The sequence below is a fragment of the Maylandia zebra genome, linkage group LG17 (genome assembly GCF_041146795.1).
Source record: "Maylandia zebra isolate NMK-2024a linkage group LG17, Mzebra_GT3a, whole genome shotgun sequence".
Taxonomy (NCBI): domain Eukaryota; kingdom Metazoa; phylum Chordata; class Actinopteri; order Cichliformes; family Cichlidae; genus Maylandia; species Maylandia zebra.
Window position 1 is genome coordinate 15,196,747 of NC_135183.1, and position 19,257 is coordinate 15,216,003.

The window sequence follows — 19,257 nt, forward strand, 5'->3', positions numbered from 1 at the left end:
AAAGAACTTATTTAAATTTTACCATGGAAAACACTGAAAAAAGCTAAACTAGTTATTCATTTATCTTTTTGAAAAGTAGCCTCTTCTCACGGAATGCCTTTGAAGTGTGCTTTAGGTGTGGATTACCTTTAAAATTATTGTGCTGATAAGACACACCTTTAACTCTCAAAAGTACATGCTGTACATGCTTGTGTTAAATAAGGACGCTAAATAGAAAGGGCCTGCACATCACAGAGTGTGTTGGCAGCACATTGTGAGGTAACATCATGTTTCCAAGCCCTATAGAGGGACGGACTTAAACGTGATGTGGGTGTGTCTTTACATTATTACATTATTAGATTACATACAGCCCATCGGTTTGTTCTTTTTTGAAAACCTGACTCAACACATCCCAACGCGTCTCTGCACTCATGGCGGAGTTAAGACTACTACTTCTATTTTTACTGGCCTTAGTGAGTATTCAGTCTTAAACTATTATCACATTAACATGCTAGGGCATCCTTCTTCTTATTTAAAGCGACAAAACAGCACCATGAAGTGGTGCGGTCAGATATTATTTATTTTACTGCCTAACACAGATTATTATTTATATGCTACAATCAAAGTTGGCGGTTCGCAGATAACACAGTGTAAGGAAAATAAGAAAGCCTCGCCCAGCGTTTTGTTGTGGACTGAGGGATTTAACTGTACTATTGTCATTACAGATGATGAGTTCTGAGGCCAAAGAGAAGAAGGTAAAGAAACTGAGGAGGAATCGGAGAGAGTGGATTCCTCCTGCTACAAAGCTGATGGAGAACATCGACTACACCCATTTGGAACACATTGCAAAGGTCTTCAGCTCATTGAAATCTTTATAGCATATACACATGTTATATGCACGTTATATTTTTAAGCAGTGGCTGAGTGGCTTCTATCACATCATTTGGTTATCTTCCGCTACTTTAGGATAGCATGTCATGAACATTCCTTTAAAAAAGTCCAGTTGTACTCACAGTTGAACACTTGAAAACAACCACAAGTCATAGGTTTGCTGTCAGTGCAGATTTCCTATTAAAAACTAATTGTTAAAGGATTTGCAAATCCAATATGATCGCAGTGATACATTTCAGGTGCAGACATTTGTAAAGTTCTGCATATACTCTTTCTTTTCAATAGTAAAATTAAAAGTTTAGACATCATCTATGTCTGTGCAGTATCTGTTGTACCTGCAGTGCTTTGGCATAGTTTTTGTATTATTACAAAAACAATTCCAGTAGAGAGTGAAAAACAGTTCTTGAACACATACTTGCTCTTGCTAAAAAGTATAACAAGGAATATTTAAGAAGCACCCCAACCTGACATCACTGTCTGAGACTTAAGTTCAACTTCAATAGTAGAACAATTTTTTACATGTTTACCATCTATTTTACCAAGTCTTACTATGTAATTTACAGTAAATGCTCCCCCTGTTTTATTTCAGATACGCTCTGATAAAGACAAATTTGAGATAGTTCAATATTTCCTTTCTGGAGAAGGGGCAGATAAAAATCCATTAAGCCTCTTTGTGGTGGACCGAGAGACTGGTTTTGTACGTATCACTGATCTGCTGGATCGGGAAAGCTGCCCATCCTACAATGTAAGTTTGTTTTGATGTTTGTTTGTTCATTTTTTCTTTTCTGTTTTTTACTCTGCATAGTTTTCTTTCACCATTTTCTCTATTATGTAACACCAAACAATATCATGGAATTCCATTCCTGGTCTCAGCTCCACTTCTGTGAGATACAGACCTCAGGGAACGTATCCACAGCAATCGCAGAAAAATAGAGTTAGCATTTTTGTATGGTTGAAGGAATGTACATTAGCTGCTACCATTAGCTACTAGCAGCTAAAATATATATTATGAATGTCAAACAGAAGTACAGTCATTGCATTTATTTCTGGCCTTTGTATTTCACCGAAACTATTAGAGTCAATCATTGCCATCCATTAGCTGGTGGCCAGGACTGCTGGTCATACTGCTGTTGGATGACAGGCAGCTCCAGCTGATTTGTCATTCTTACAATTGTAAGTCAGTCCCTTCTTCATGGCTTATCTTAAGCTTACACAATTTCTGATTGCTAATAGCTGGTGATAGCTCACTGATGCCAATTTGCAAACTTGCTTTGCAGCTTGTTTTATGAAGTAGGCCACAAAACCAACAGTTTCCAGTCCAGTCTTTTATCACAACAAGTCCACATAAATCCAATCTAAAATCAATCCTCCTTCTGATAAAATGTAATTATTTTTAAAAGCAAAACTACTCAGGCCAGGTTAAAAGTATTTTCCTTTAAAATGTCCTTTTCTCTCACCGGAGTGTTTAATTTCAACCACCTTCAACCTGCCACAACTGTGTCCAATAGCCTCCTTCCTTCCTGTTTTTCTCCCTAAACTCATTCTTACTCTCCCCTTTATAGAGAAGGGCCCTATCGCACCAGATTAATACCAGATTGCAAATTTTACTGAAGAAAAGAAATGACTTTTCTTCAGTAAAAGTTGAATTTTAAAGTTGAACTTGAAGGATCAATTTTAATCTTAGGCCATAGAACTCCAGGTACGATCTGAAATTCCGAAGTCATTAATATAGTTTCTATATATAATTGTATTACATATTAAAAGTTACATTTTAAAACTATCTCAGTCTGTCATTCACAATTTACACAGCTATCAGGGATCGCTAGATACAGGAATGGGACCACGGCAGAGGATAACATCCCACTGATTATAACAGTCCAGGACCAAAATGACAATGCTCCTTCTTTTGAGCTGCATACTGGAAACATTAATGAGGCAAGCGAAAAAGGTAATGATGGATTTTAAACACAGTTTTCTATATGTGATGGGATACAAATTGCATTTTAGCTTTTATGGAGTTCTTGTGAGAAAATCCCTGAAATCTGTCCTCTTCTGAAGATATTTCTTCAGCCTAGGAGTAGTGAGATGATATTGCACGAGCAATAGAGAGAGGGGGAGTCATGACAGACAGGGGAAAAGAAGAACAGAAGAACTCTGGGGTAGAAGCTTAACATTTCACAGACGACCTTCGACTTGCTTAGTCACAGCCGTCCGCATCATATTTACATCTTAAAAACTGTTAAAATATGTCTGCGTTCTATAAGATCCAGTTGACATTCATTTTGCGAATCAGCCTCTAACCTTCTTTTTTGTCGCATATAAACACAGTCTGCATATATTATGTATGTGAAAGTTGTTTGTCAAATGATCATGTTGAGCTGTTGTGCTCCACTGCAGGAACCTTTGTCATGCAGCTTAAGGGTAAAGACAACGATCAAGCTGGAACAATTAATGCAGAGATCTCCTACAGCATCGTCAGTCAGAAGCCAGAAGGCACAGGTCACATGTTCCATTTAGATGAAAAGACTGGAAAACTGTACGTCAAAGAGCCCACGCTGGACAGAGAGGTGAGGCTAGCAGTCACTGCACGTACAGCAAGACACATATATGCTTCTGCATTTTTGCACGAATTTCTTTCTTAGCTTTCTTAATATATTTCTTAAATATATACATTTTGGTTCAGGCAATCTTTGTCAGGTACAATAAAACAATGTTCCTGGACTGAAAATGTAATTAAAATAAAATATTCTTAAGAGAGACAGTGTGCAGATGTCATAATTGGACCATACCTGCTAAACGCGCAAAAGTGATTTTCTCATCGTGGAAGGAAAACGGGACCGACTGGTCCGACTCATCTTAGCTTAGTATGATTACAATTCTTCTGAAGTATTTGGATATAAGTCATGCGTTTTCACCTCCTTTTCACAGACTTATGACTTCTACAGCCTGGTTATAAAACTAACTGATATGGGAGGAGCAGCAAGTGGACTAACAGGAACTGGAACTGTAGAGATCAAGATCCTGGACATCAATGATAACATGCCTACTCTGGAAAAATCTGAGGTGATGAATATGGCCTTTACTTGTTCTTAAGGCATCCAAATTTATTCTTATATCATTAATCACTTTCAAAACAACTGTACATAGCTGTGTCTGTCTCATTATTTATGGATGGCTTGAGTTATGCACTTTACGTTAGTGGTATCAAGTGTGCTTTGGTGGCCCAAGCTGCAGGGAGTTTAGGAATATCCAGTAGCAGTAAAAGGCTGTTACTTCTGCACGCTACCTGTTCCCAGAGTTTTGAGAAGGAGTCGTAGATTCATTTCCATCTTCGTAGTATGAAAGTATTCATCTGCGTGTCAGACAAATTGTGGCAAAATGGTGTTTAAAAAATTCTTAAACTGTGTTGGCCCATTTTGGAAAGCTCTGGAGTTTGCTCCTTTGGACTGTCTATGTAATTTAGACATAGCTTATGGATTTGAAAAATAATACAGGAAGAAAGTTACCCTGCATTCTTTCTAATTGCCATGGGGTAAGTCCCTTGGTAGCAAAAACCAGTTTCAGTTGTTGATTTATTACTTCAGAAAATATTTCTGTCACAGTCTGTCTGAGGCAGACTGCATGTATTGTGAAAAGGACTCAAATGCAGACCAAAACAGAACGTGAAAAGTGACGTGGATAAACAAAAACAAGCCGTTTATTAAGGCCTGGGTGAAACTAAACAAAAACCTAAACTGGGTGAACTAAAACATGGAAAACTGGCATGGATACCTGGAAACACAACGTGGACTAGCAGACAACCTAACAAGGAATGACTGAAAACAAACGGACTAAGTACACACAGGAGGGTAATGAGGGAAGTGGGAACACATGGGGAAAAAAGCTGAAAGAAATGAACATAACCAAGGGGAGAGTAAAACTAAACACAATGAACACAGGAACACAGGACCGCTTCAAAATAAAACAGGAAACATAATGAAATACAGACATGAGAACATGAACTCAGTGGCGTGTCTAGAAACTTTTTGTTGGGGGGGGCAGGTAGGGACACAGATTTGGAGAAGGGTGGCAGATGTAATTGGCAGATAATGTTTAAAAAAAAAATTCTACCAACCATTAACCACAATTCAATAATCCTATAAACCTAATAACCGAATGAGCTTTTAACTCTTATTAGAATGAGATTTTAACCACTACGGTGCAAAGTTTTTAGATACTGCGTTGATAAAGTACAAGAGATACAATCAGTGCTTTGTCAGTGTTTACTCAGCATTCAAGGACAGCAATATTTGCATAGTATTTTTACTGACATGTAGTGCACATACGTATGTTTTGGGCAAAAACATTTTTGAATATTAAAATACGAACATTTGTAACAAACAATTGACAAATTAGCCAGTTCCAATGCAAAACTTTCTCTGCCTGTTAAAAAAAGAAGATAATCTTCTCACAAACTGGTGTTTGATTTTGAAACAGGAAAAAAGTGGGGAAACAACTGAAAAGACTAACATTTGAATGAAACCTGAAAGCAAGTAAATACTTTCTATGCTGCCTTATGGTAAACTTTGGTAATATTGATAAAGAACAACACTGGCTGATGATGAAATACAGTCAGCTGGCATGGTGACACTGCCAGTATTAACCTGCAGGGCTGGACTGGGACAGAAAATCGGGCATTTTGACTACAGACCGGCCCACCAGGTATTAAAACCATAAAGCCTTTGAATGAAAACAAATGCTGTTGTGACAGTGATGTACACTGTCTTGTTGGTATATGTATGATTTCTATACATTTTACATCAGATAAAAACTTTGGTTGTAAGATTTAGATAATTATTTAATAAAAGCGAGATATTTTAAATGAGAATAAGAAAGAAAAGTATTTCTTTGTGCCCCACCTCTCCCTGTTAATGCCCTACCTGGCCCCCTGGCATAACTTTGCTAGACCCGCCCCTGCACAGTTACCAGCTGTCAGCTACGTAAAAAAGGATCCTGGTGTTATTTGTCTCTCAGAAACAGTTCATAACTTCCCTTCAACTCATTCATGTCACCTAAACCTGTTTCTCCATCACCTGTTCAGCTCTGATGATTCAGTAAGGACATCTCCTGGTTTCATCTTCATGTTTCCCTCTCACCACATATCCAAACTGACATCATGACCAGCAGCTTTACAGCTGTGGCTCCAGCAAACATCAGCTGATACTGGAAATTAATATTAAATAAATTCTAACAACAGCTGATCAAGCTTAAACGTGCTGCTGTTGTTTAGCGCGACATCTGCTGGTTTCCTCTTTCTGGCACAAAGTGGGCGATAAATAAACAAGAGAGAAAAGCTGATCAGCTGATCATTGATCAGTTTCATGATTGAAGTAGCAACAGAAGAGGGAGGGGGAGAGAATGAGAGAAGAGGCAGCTGTGCAGCGTAACGACAGAATAACTCCAGCTTTGTGTCTTTTTCCATTCTAGCTAAAGTTCGGGACAAACTGCGTCTCTTCTCAGCTCAATACCAAATGCATAATATTTTCTCTGAATGAGGGACCATTCCATTTTTAAGGAGCCGTTGGCAACTCTACTAACTAACCTTATGAATAAAATAAAGTTCACTATCAGTAACATCATAGCAACTGAACAGCTGTACAGAAACTCTGTCATGCTAGCTCGGGCAGTATGAGTTATTGCAACTGACGGTAAAAAGTCAGCACAACAAAAATAAACTCCACCTAAACTTGGTTTATATCTGACCCAGATAGACTGCAGGTCATAACTTCTTACCTGAAGTTCAGTTCACCTGACACTCGGACTGGCGGCTGCCTCGGGGCTCTCCTCCTGCCTCCCCTTCCCTCATCCACCTGCTGCCTCTGTGGAAACCCCGCCATAGCCACCACCAAACAACTGAGTTATTTTTACACATCGACCTGCATCTGGCCAATCCACCACCTCTCATTGTTCATGCCCTTACAAAATAAAAATAAAAAATAAGTCACCGGGCATATGCCCGGTATGCCCGATGGCCAGTCCAGCTATGTTAACCTGCAACCAAATCTGCAGCTCCATACAGCAATGTTACGACTTAGATGATATCTTATAACTCATGACTCTTATGTTAGCTCCCCTCAGTAGCATACTGTCTGAAATATTCGAGGGCTGCAATAATTCTTTAAGTGTTATTTTTTCCTTGGTATTCTAATTTCACCGAAGTTTACTAAACTCAACAAACTTAATATTACTTACCGGGACATTTATTCTGTCCTCATTTTCTTTCACCGAAAAATTGTTTCCTGCAGTGCCATCTTTCGCGCTTGGCTCTCCTACCTTTGCTAACGTGATGCACATAGCGCAGAAGCCGATGCTGCATTCACTTACACTCGGATATCTGAGCTTCACCGTGAAAACATAATCGGACATTTGATATTTGATTGAATTGTATTGTTTTGCCTTTGGGGTGGCACCTGGGGTGGCCAGTCTGGTTGGCCACCCCGCTGGACACGCCATTGCATGAACTTGACAACAAAAGACATGAAACACATAAAGGACAAGGAAGACTTAACACGGGTTGAAAACACAAGGGAATCTAATAAACACATGAACTTAGATAACCCAATGAACTTAACCATCAAAATAAACTCAAACTCAAAACGCTGGGTCCAAAGACCCAGGATCGTGACAATTTCTCTCCTGAGCTCAAGTTCAATATAGTTTTAATGTTTGTGTTGGGTCTGTGTTTCCACAAGCCCCGCTAATTCTAGAGACTTATTCATCATGAAGAAAACAAGACAGTCAATCGATCGATTATTTGCGCAAGGGAGGCCTCGACTGTGTCCACCATGAAAATGACCTCCAGATCTGACCTCCTCCTGCTGCCTTTTATTGAGAGACAGTTCACACAAAACACGTCAGAACAAAGCCACGCCCCCTTAGTTAGACAGGCATTTTATGTATATGTGTGAACTTCTGTATTTAAGTAAGAGTGTGTGTGTGTGTGTGTGTGTGTGTGTGTGTGTGTGTGTGTGTGTGTGTGTGTGTGTGTGTGTGTGTGTCAGACCTCCTGCTGACCAAAGGGTCGTAAACGCAGGAAGCTTACATCAAAAGCACAAGGATGTGTCTGTGATAAAAGACTACAGCCCCCCACCTAGAACCTCGAGAATCTGGGGGGAAGGACAGTGGAATTTCTTTCATCAGAGTTAAAACGATGTACAAATGGTAAACATAAAAATGACAAACATTTAACAATTCACTCTAAAAGTTTGCTTTGTTGAGCATGGGCCAATTTTCAATAAAATGGAAGGAGTGCATGTTTTCAAGCATACTTACATTGTAATGTCATGTGAGTTGTTCATGTTGTTCCAGGTTACTGTTATAAACAGTTTTTAAGTCAGCTCTACCTTATTACTTATTATCCCTATTACTTACTCAGTATTATAGTGTACTAAATATGTAACGATGTCTGCTGTTCAGTTTTTATAAAGCATGCATCGTGTTTTAACTTTTAACCAAAACTAGCATCCAAGCCAGGAGAAAAACTTCCAAGCAAGACAGTATTAGTGCCTCCTGCTATGGATGAGCACACCATAAGCTCAGAGATTCCAACAAGCCTCTTACAGCTCCATAAACCCTGCTCCCGAGTACAAACTACACTGTGTTCATTAAGGCTGTTGTCTTTAATTCTTTGCTCTAAAAATGCCCTAAAAAGGTCAGTGATCACTGTTTTATTACCACTATTAATCTGCAGCATGTTTTAAAGCAGACAAAGAGCGATTCAGATAACCCATTTACGTTGTAATAAATCAAGGGTCCAGTGTACACTGTGCGGGACAGGATTACCTGGGTCCTACCCTGGTGCCTGGCCTGTCAGGCCTGTAGAGTTGGAGAAATACTTTGAGAATCTCATCAATCTCATCTCAGGCCTTCTATAATAGAAGCAGAGTCTGAGGATGAGGGGACGGCTCGATTTCATCTTTGTTTTTTGTAGATGATGTAGTTCTGTTAGCTTCATCGGGTGGAGACCTGCAGCTTCCACTGCAGTGGTTCACAGCATGGCATTCTGAAGGATGGACTGATGGATCGCTTAACACTGGGGTTATGATAATTATTGGTGAAAAAACAGAACTGCCGTTTTTCATCTGGTAAATACAAAACATCCTGTTTCAGAATGACACTGAAAAAACGGTGCATGAATTTTTGGCAGGATTTCATTTAATCTAAAATTAACAAGAATGCTAACTGTGAGAGACCACCTTACAGAAAGCTATAGAAAATTTAAGAAGGAACTATGTACAGTTTATCATTTCATATAATTTCAATGTTTTTCTAGTCTTTTGAGCACTGTAAGCACAATGATAAAGAAAAAACAGTACAAGATGACAATAGGATAAGTTTGAATTACTAAAATCATGTATTATTTCCAGGCACTTAACATCGTATTATTACAAAAACATTTTCATAATGGGGTGTATCTTTATCACGCTGTTCTAATTTCAGTATTCTGGCTCAGTGGATGAAAATGTTGACAATGTCGTGGTGATGAAAATCAAGGCTTTGGACAAAGACCAACAATACACAGACAACTGGCTGACTCGCTTCACAATTTCCAAAGGAAATGAAGATAATCTCTTTTCCATTGAGACAGACAAGGAAACCAACGAGGGCATCTTAAAGTTGATAAAGGTATTTAATACAGCGGGTAAACAACTACTGAACGTGTCACCAAGTTTCAATATTTTCGATATTTCAGTTGCACCTTTGTTAGTTTTAAAGGAGCTATAAAAGCATTTTCACCAGATGTCAGTCGCAACCAGTGTTGGTCAAGTTACTTGAAAACAGTAATTAGTTACTAATTACTGATTACTTCTCCAAGAAAGTAATCCTGTTACTTTACTGATTAAATATTTTCAAAAGTAATTAGTTACTTTATTACTTACTTACAATTTAAAAAAAACATGATACACAACCAGAATATGTAATATTAGAGACACTATAACAAACACAATCACGGTTTAGTAGCGCAGTATCGCAGCATGCTCAAGGGAAAGTAACAGTACTCTTATTACTTTTTTTGCAATAGTAATCCCTTCAATCGTTACTTGAAAAAAGTAATCAGATTACAGTAATGTGTTACTGCCCAACCCTAAACCTGACCCATGCAATTCATACCTGCAAAGAAAACAAACCACAGATGCAGGGACACCGCGAAAAAAGTCTTGAGCACATGAAGAAAGGGAGGTGCAAAAAGGAATGGAAAGTCATGACACCAGCTGAAATCTGTCGGTACTTAGAAGCAATCCTGCCCGCCTGCCTGAATGTTTAAGTGAGCACTGCTAGGGCCATAACCAGGGAGTGGAAAGACCATAGACCGGCCATGACCAGGTGCTCCCCCACAAGATTTCAGACAGAGTAAAAAGAATTATCAGCAGAGTTGTCCACTTGTTGAGAGCTACAGAAAAACCTGGAATCAGCAGGTTGAATTGTTTTAAAGAAAACAAGTAATGCACTCGAACTATGGCCTGTAGGCATGCTCACTGAAGAAAAAACATCTTGAAGTGCATTTAAAGTTTGCTGACCAACATTTAGGCAAGCTCGTGAGATCCTGAGAGAATATCTTCTGGTCTGCCGATGCCATGTTTGGAGGTCAAAAAGCACTGCATATCACCACATATATATGTTATCACTGTAATATTATGGGTCTTTATATATTGAGCGGTTTGTATACACTAGAGCTCTTTCTTAGATTTAATATAATTTAGTTCAGTCTGTCACTGTTCTTATTGTTACCACATTTCTCATTTTTACACATAACTCAATACTTAAAACTTAAAACCATGAACATCTATAGTTTGATTTCTCTACACGTGTGGATTGGTGGATTGGTTGTTCTCAACATCTGGTGAGAATTTCATGACAGTAGCACCTTTAGAAATTGGTGACGTGTTCAATGTTTTACACTATGTATTTGTATAAACTCACTTCAAACATTTTAATTTGCAGCTAGTTCTGGGTTTGTCTCTTGAATGTATTTCATTTTTTGTGTGTGTCTGTTTTCTCTCAAGTAACTCATTTTATCTTTTATCATTTATTTTGCAGCCTGTGGATTTTGAAGAAGTCCAGAAGCTTGAGCTTGGCCTTTTGATTGAGAATATTGCTCCGTTTGTGATTGGTACTGCTGTACAGATGGATGTGGATGTTCATGTTGGAGAGGGTAACCCTCTAGTTACTGGAGCTGGTGCCGGGGCAGGAGCTGGTGCTGGTGCTGGTGCTGGTGCTGGTGCCGGTGTGGGTGCAGAGACAGAGCTGGGAGTAGATGTGGAATTGGATGTAGGCGTGAGTGTAGATGTGGGCCTAGATCTGAAAGGCGAGGGGGATATAGGGTTGGATGCAGGACTTAAACCTGAGGTGGAGGCTGGCCCTGGAGTTGGACCTGAAGTGGGCACTGATGTGAAGCTTAAACCAGGACCAGGAACAAAGCTGAAGCCAGATGCACCAAAAAGCTACCCCATTAAAATATCAGTTAATAATGTACCAGAGGGTCCAGCATTTATACCTGACACCAAGATTGTTCATGTATCCGAGGACCCAAAGGAAGCACCTAAAGATGGCAAGATCGCTGTGTTTGCTGCCACTGATCCAGATACAGGAAAAACAGCTGAAGATGTCAGGTTTGTCAAGTTACAGTAAAATCTGTGAGACTTATGTTCAGTAATTGAACAGTCATCAGCTTTTGACCTAGTCATAATGATCCAGTTTTCAGTAATTTCCATTAATGGCAAAGCTACCAATGATATGATTCATATAAAAATGTCACTCAACAAACACCTATTTCATTTGATCAAAGTATAGCAGAGTGTTGCAGTAATGGCAATAATAATATAATGGCTAATGCTTTACATTAAGGTTTTCTAAGAACAGGCAGTAATGTGGTTAAAATTCATTACAAGATATTTATTAACACATGTGTAAATATTATGTGTCAAAAAGACTATAACTGGTTAACTAAAGTATCAATGATGACATTTTTTAAACTTTACTAAATTATTTTTAAATTTGGTAACATTTTATGATTTTAGCTATAATATACAAGAAAAGTATCCTAGTGAAGTCAAGAAATAAATTAAAGTTTTAGAAAAATGAATAAAATATAGTTTCTGTTGTTACTTGGTGCTATTTGAACAAAAATGAATTGGAAGAAATTGAATAGCTGTATTAATCTTAATGAGGGCTCTTTCCTTACTTTTACTCTGGTAACAGCAAAAGTTGTCAATTGGTGTAATAATACATTAACTAATCGTAGCAGGTAGCAGGGGTAGCTGTAAAAACAATAAAACAACGTTAACAGCTGTGTTCTTCTTAGCATTTAAAATATCTTTGATGGGTCTGTTTAATCCTATCAAGACACAAATTATGTTAATAATATAAAGTCTTTAATGTAAAGCATTACCAGGTATGATTATTATTTATTATAATTAATAAAATAGTTAAAAACTACTTTGTGTTAGAGGTTTTTTGTTTGTTTTTGAAGGTTTCATCTTTATCATAATGTTGAGCAGGTGTTTTATGTAAATGGAAACTTTTACTTCACTGATGCTCGTTTTTACTTTACTGATGTTTTTTCTTCTTTCTTATATATATTTTTTCATTCCAGTTATGCCAAAGCTTATGATCCAGATAACCTGTTTACAATCGATGCAGAAACAGCTGAAATTAAACTCAAAAGGACACCAGACAGGGAGTCACCTTACTTGAAGAATGGTACCTATATCGCTAAGATTCTAGCTATACCCAAAGGTAATTCTCTTGTCAACACTAAGACTTCACTGCTGCTTCCTCCACTTCTTATATTTAGGTTTGAAGGTTATCTTTTTCCCTACTGAAGGATTTCATTTCAGTTAACTACCAATAAAATATTGGTAGCAACAACTTTTCAGATCTTACTTGAAAATTTTCATTGTGGAGGGCCAAGGAGAATCAGGTATTTAACCTATCAGGTTAACAAGCCCCTAGAATTACTGGGTTGTGCTTGTAGCCAAGATATTTAAGGCAGTCAAAACAAATGTGTAACCTGCCTTCATATGAAGCCCTTATGTCATCAAACATTTTGGATTTGATTTTAAAAGCTTTTATTATCTTATTTCATATGATCAACATATAAGTGGAATCTAATTAAAATATTAGTTTCACCAGTCTAAATTGAACATATGAATAATTAGTAATGGATTAAAGGTCATCAGGGAATGGGAAACCGGAGGGAGACACAGCTGGGAGCATAACCAAACAGAGTCCACAGAGACAGTTCAGGAGGCCGACCCAGAAACTGAAATACTAGTAGAATTCAAATCAACAAGAAAATGTTTTAAAACTCTACAAACCTAATTCAAAAATGTTTAGGTATAGTCCTGATGCATGCTCAATCATCCAGGTAAGGAAGTCCCAAAAAGCTGATTCTGTTGATCTGGACACTGAAAATGCTACGTCCAGATGAAAGAATCAACTTTTCAGGTGCTTAGGTATAAAGCATTTATATGTACCCATGACTGAAAATTAGAAAGTAGAAAGCACTTCCTTCAACTTAAGGAAGGGCGATCGTGGCTCAAGAGTTGTGTGTTTGTCTTGTAATCGGAAGGTTGCCGGCTCGGACAGTCTCAGACAGTCTCGGTCGTTGTGTCCTTGGGCAAGACACTTCACCTACCGCCTACTGGTGATGGCCAGAGGGGCCGATGGCGCGATATGGCAGCCTCGCCTCTGTCAGTCTGCCCCAGGGCAGCTGTGGCTACAACTGTAGCTGCCTCCACCAGTGTGTGAATGTGAGAGTGAATGAATAGTGGTATTGTAAAGCGCTTTGAGGGGTCCTGAAAGCGCTAAATAAATGCAATCCATTATTATTATTATTATTAAATGGAAAGGTGCTATGTATACCAGTCCAGCAAATGGCAATCACGGCATTTGCTTCAAATTCTTACTGACATTTTTACCATATCTGCTTTTCAGACATGCCATCAAAGACAGCAACAGGAACAATAGCCATTCAAGTCACTGACGGCAATGACCACTGTCCAACCCTGACTACAAACCATGCCAGTCTGTGCTCTGATCAGAAATCTGTTTACGTTACGGGCATTGATGAAGATGTTAGTCCCAATGCTGCTCCATTCACGTTCAGAATAATACCTGATGGGACACAAGGCAGCTGGGTTGTAGAAGTCATCAATGGTAAGAAAATCTGGTTTGGGTCAAAAGAAAAAATGGAAACGTTTATTTTCGCCTCTGTCAGTACGCAACAGGGCGGCTGTGGCTACAATGTAGCTTGCCATCATCAGTGTGTGAATGTGCGTGTGAATGGGTGGATGACTGAACATGTAAAGCGCTTTGAGGTCCTTTGAGGACCAAGTAAAGCGCGATACAAACACAGGCCATTTACCATTTTAATTTAATTTATTTATTTATTTTTGCCTTAGTAATTGTAGCACTAATTTTATTATTATAGTGATTTACCGTAAAGACTTAAGCCTTATCTATACAGTGGGGGAAATGAGTGTTTGATCCCCTGCTGAGAATATGCAAGTTTGCTCACTTACAAAGAAATGAACAGTTTTTCATTTTAATAGAGAGAGAGATCATAAACCAAACATTTAGATTAAGAACAATTCCATAAAAGTTGATGGGCGCAGTAAACACACCCCTAAACCTTGTGGAAAGCCTTCCCTGAAGAGTTGACACTGCAAAGGGTGGGCTAACATGATGTTAAACTCTGTGGATTAAGAATGCAATGCCACTCAAGTTCATATGTGTGTAAAGTGTTTGGGAAATATAGTGTACATTTTCAGTTACAATACAATAATTATTTCCTCTAATCCTATTACAGTGGCACCAATTCACCCTATTCTAATATCATGCAGTAAAATAAACTAGCTGCTAGTTTACAGAAAAGAAATTTGGGCAAATTTTTATATGTTGTTTTTACTAAATGTAATGTAATGTAATTGGTTTTTCCTTTCCAAAGTATTTGCTTTGTTTGAGGAGGCAGAATAAATCCTGAAGTAAAGTTAATTCGAAGCTTGAGTTGCAGTGTAGTGGAGGGAAATTGTCTTTGAAAACTTTTTGTGCTTTGTTATCTCCAGAGACAAGCGCTGCTATTCATTCTCATGTGCCACTCTGGCCTGGACAACATAATCTCCAGGTAGAGGTGTTGGATGCCCAGGGTCTGTCTTGTCCAACCAAGGAAGTTTTTACGGTGAATGTTTGTACTTGTTCGGAAACAGAGGACTGCAGCCTGAGCCTGAGAACAGCAAGACTAGAAACTACATCATCTAAGCTTGCTACACCAGCCATTGGCTTGTTGTTACTGGCATTTTGCTTACTGCTATGTGAGTTGATTTTAGAACATCCACTAATGATATGTATAACAGGCCTAGTTGGGAAAAACATGTGTTTAAGATTTTCAATACATATTCAGGACTATTTGGTGTCTGTACAGCTATTTATTCTATAGTATTATTAAGTTCTATTTAAATATAATACTAGTTTGTTGCAACCTATTGTATTTTTACCTATACTGAAAAAGTACTGTGCATAACAGAAAAAAGGTTTAAATACATGAAAAGCCCAAACTTTTATGCTTTAGTTTGAATCTTTACATTTGAATTTAAATGTTTTTATCTATGTTTTATTTGTGCAGTTATCCCATTTCTTCTGGTGGTCTGTCAGTATGCAGGGGCAGACAAAATCTTTCCTGACCAATTTAATGAGCTACCATTTCTCCCCAAAGAAAACCTCATATCCTATCATACTGAAGGCAGAGGCGAGGATAAGGTGGGCATTCACGTTTGTCTGGGAAAATTTTTTTGTTTTATTTAATGTGGATATGTAGAAAACAAACTGATTTTTAAGGAGGAATGCGATAGCTTGTCAGTCATCCCTGATTCAATTTTGTTTTAAAAACATGATTCTGAAAACTGAAATCAATGTCGTTTCGTACAGAAGTTGTGTTCAAAGATAATTTTTTCTTCTTCTTTTACTTTTAGGAAATGTCACTCCAAAGTTTACCTGTTATGCTCCAAAAGGTTAAGATGGGACAGTCATCAAATTTCAACAGGAAAAATTCAAACATAATGGAAATTGATGAGATACAAATCCGCAGCGAGCAGAAATATCAGGCAGCTGGCCAGACTGTAATGGAGGTTGACAATGCTTACACATTTTCAAGGGAATCAGTGAACCTTGGCAGAGGGCGTGCGTCATTCAACAGAAAAGTGATGGGTATACAACACACAGAAGCCCTATATGAGGACATAGCCCTTCCTGATGCTTTTCTCAATGATTACTACTCTCAGGTACTATGGTATAATAGCTATACATGCAATTATTTGTCACAGTATCTTCTCTTTGGACTCCTGTGTAATGAAGCTTTTGATGCCACTGACTGTTTTGTTTATTTGCCTCAAACAGAAAGCGGCATGTGCTGTTCCTGTGGAGGATTCCCATTTGGAATATGATTTTGAGGGCCAGGGCTCCTCTGCTGGCTCTGTGGGTTGCTGCAGCCTTCTGGAGGATGACAATGACTTAGATTTCCTCACTGAACTTGGGCCAAAGTTCAAGACTCTGGCTGAGATCTGTATGTTTTCTACAGTGTCCCCCAAACCCATATTGGCACAAAATGTTGCAGGTGCTATCAAAAGCACAGCTGATTTTGTCGAGCCAGTTTTTAAGAGCAGACAGGAGCACATTGTTGAAACAAAGCATGCAGACATAAAAACAGAAAGAGTAACGTCCAATACAAATATACTACAATCATCTGTCGGTACTGTAAGTACTGCTCGATCTATGACACTTCCTACCTCTAAGAGTACTAGTGTCAGACGTTCCTCTCATATTAGTCATTATGATAAACTACCCAGTCCAGTTCAGACTGTCTTACTACAACAGGAACCAATTTACTACACCAGCTCTGTATCACAACCCATACAATATGTAGTTCAACCACATCTACAGAACACACTTTTGTTAGTAGATGGCTCCAACGGAACCAATCGATTTTTTATCCAGGACATTGAGAGGTCAAGAAATCCTGCTAGCCACAGTGTTCCAACCAGCCCCATTGCCTTCCTACCCATAAGCCCACCTATGCCCCTGGGCTCTACGAAGGATAGGAAACTAATGCAGCTAAATGGTCATTGTATGCCGATTAAGGATAAAAGTAGTCAAAAGTAGGAATTAGGAAGGCCAATTGGAACCAATCTCATCTCAGGGCATTTTGACAAGAGGTGTTATTCTGGTTAAAGAACCCTTCAGAGTGTGTTAGATTTGGCAGTCCAGTATGCATCATAGCCTACAAGGACATCTTCTTGCCAAACAAAAAAAAACAAACAAAAAAAGAGTTGGTGGTGGTTGTTGTTGTTGCAGTATGTAGACACATGGAGTACACATGGGCAGATGTGGTTAGGACCATTCTATGTTTTAAGAGGTTTGTGATGGTGGTAGTAACAAGGCAGACTTGTCCAGACGTAGTTGATCAAATCAGCATAACACTGCTCCAAGAAAATCTGCCATTGGTGTAAACAATGGCTGTCAGTAGCTGTCAACTGTATTCCAAAAACACATGAAGGAGTGGTAGACTGTGTGAAAGTCAGTTTCAAGCTTAATAATTTGGTCATATGATCAACAACAGTATTTAAGCAAAAGAAATAAATAATACTAGTCACATCAAATATAGTAATATAAAAACCTTGCATGACAATTGCATTCATGTGAAAGTTGACACTGGAAGTTGGCTCATAACATCAACTTAAATCTTTTTTTAAAGGCCAGTCATGTTCATTGCAATTGTGCTCATGGGAACGAGTGGCCCCCGAGCAGGAATACCATATTCATATGAGTTGTTCGCACTAAAGTAAAAAGCACCATCACTTCACGTGGATACCCTCTCAGCGACACCCTGATAACAACTGTGTTTAGACTGTTCCTTCCCATTCCATGCAAGGCCACCTGGGTTGGCTGGAAGACTGTTTACTTAGCCTGGCAGGGCGAAGGACACTGTCTCAGCTGAACTCTGGACACACACACACACACATACATATATACACTGATATGCACACACTCATCCCCGCTCCCTTCCCAAACGCCTTCGATGCTTATTCCCTTCCGATGTTGACGGTGGATCATGGAGACCAGCGCAAAGGGTGCAGGCCCGGATGTACTGTCTAATTCAGCTGTCTCTCACCCTTTACCCACCCCTGTTGCTTGTCATGTGTTTCTTTGGTGTATTAAGAGTTTTTTTCATTTGCTATGTGCAGAGGTGTTTATTTCTGTTCTCAAACTGATCTCCCTGTTGGAGTTCAGTCTGGGGGGAGTTATTTTTTTCTCCTTATCTTTCCTCATGTGGTGCATTTTTCCATTGTTATATAAAACTAATAAAGGTATATCAAATCAAATCAAATATCAAAACGAGTTCATCATGAACCTGAGGCTTAGTGAAAATGACAGTGAACCCAGTGGAGTGTTGCTGAGCTAAAATCAATAAGCTTGATTGATTTTCCACTCTGTAATGCATGCGCAGGATGAACTGATCCCAAAAATATAAATGCGGGGGAAAAGGTGTGGTGATTGTTGCATTTAGCATGCAAAGGATAGATGGATGTTTCTTGAACCCAAGAGTTTGTTTTCTCATTATGTGATAGTGCTCTCATTTAACAGGGAGTCAATGAATATAGGACAAATATGATCTCTCTTTCTAGTCTCTGTCAGTACTCTCCAGCTTATGAGCTATCTACTTTAAGGTGCGCATTTGAGAGTCAAACCAGGGAGTCAAGTACGTCTGATTTGAGGTTCCCTTTTTTCATAAGAGCTACAGTATCCAGAGTTATAGGCAATGAAGATGTAAAATTATTAACAAAATAATCAACCTCTGTAGATTAGCTGCTCTGCACTCTGTTGGCACAAGGCACTGAAGAAGAGCAGATGAATGATATCTTTAAACTTGGTAAACTGACTGCTTCTTATATAGCGCGTTTCTACTCTGAGTACACACCTTGACTCATTCACCCAGTCACGGCAGCACTTTTTTCCTATGCTCTTTCTCTGCAAGTCCTTTCTTTCTTTTTTCATACTCAGATGGATGCATGAGAGAGCAGACTTGTGAGACGTATTGCTGCAAGTGTACTTATACTTTCTTTTATTAGAATATAAGGGATTAAATGTTTAGTTAAATATCTTTACATTGACCAAAAGAGGAATTTCACTGCTCTGGTTCACTTAAGAAAGTAAAATTAGTTTGATATCCCTGTCTTAGGGGGTTGTCTGATTATAAGTTGTCTTACAGTGTAAAGCACATTTAAGTGACTCTTGTTGGGATTTGATGCTATATAAATAAAACTGAATCGAACTGATAGCTGGGACAGACCCTGC

General features: G+C 38.6%; 1 protein-coding gene across 1 annotated transcript; it reads left to right on the top strand.

The window, feature by feature from the left end:
* Nucleotides 1-369: 369 nt before the first annotated feature.
* LOC101483749 (desmoglein-2.1) lies at nucleotides 370-19,238 on the top strand. The gene is made up of 14 exons (XM_004569337.4): nucleotides 370-452; nucleotides 705-830; nucleotides 1,460-1,615; nucleotides 2,680-2,818; nucleotides 3,268-3,437; nucleotides 3,799-3,933; nucleotides 9,349-9,534; nucleotides 10,948-11,519; nucleotides 12,503-12,645; nucleotides 13,846-14,067; nucleotides 14,976-15,221; nucleotides 15,533-15,666; nucleotides 15,879-16,187; nucleotides 16,303-19,238. Exons 1-14 carry the CDS (start codon nucleotides 411-413, stop codon nucleotides 17,062-17,064), a joined length of 3,342 nt encoding a protein of 1,113 aa, XP_004569394.3. The 5' UTR covers nucleotides 370-410; the 3' UTR covers nucleotides 17,065-19,238.
* Nucleotides 19,239-19,257: the final 19 nt, after the last annotated feature.

Bases quoted from the DNA above. Each gene is read 5' to 3' on its own strand.
- LOC101483749 (XM_004569337.4), top strand. From the start codon at position 411: ATGGCGGAGTTAAGACTACTACTTCTATTTTTACTGGCCTTA. The intron at 831-1,459 runs GTCTTCAGCTCA...GTTTTATTTCAG, and splicing joins ATTTGGAACACATTGCAAAG to ATACGCTCTGATAAAGACAA. The intron at 9,535-10,947 runs GTATTTAATACA...TTTATTTTGCAG, and splicing joins GCATCTTAAAGTTGATAAAG to CCTGTGGATTTTGAAGAAGT.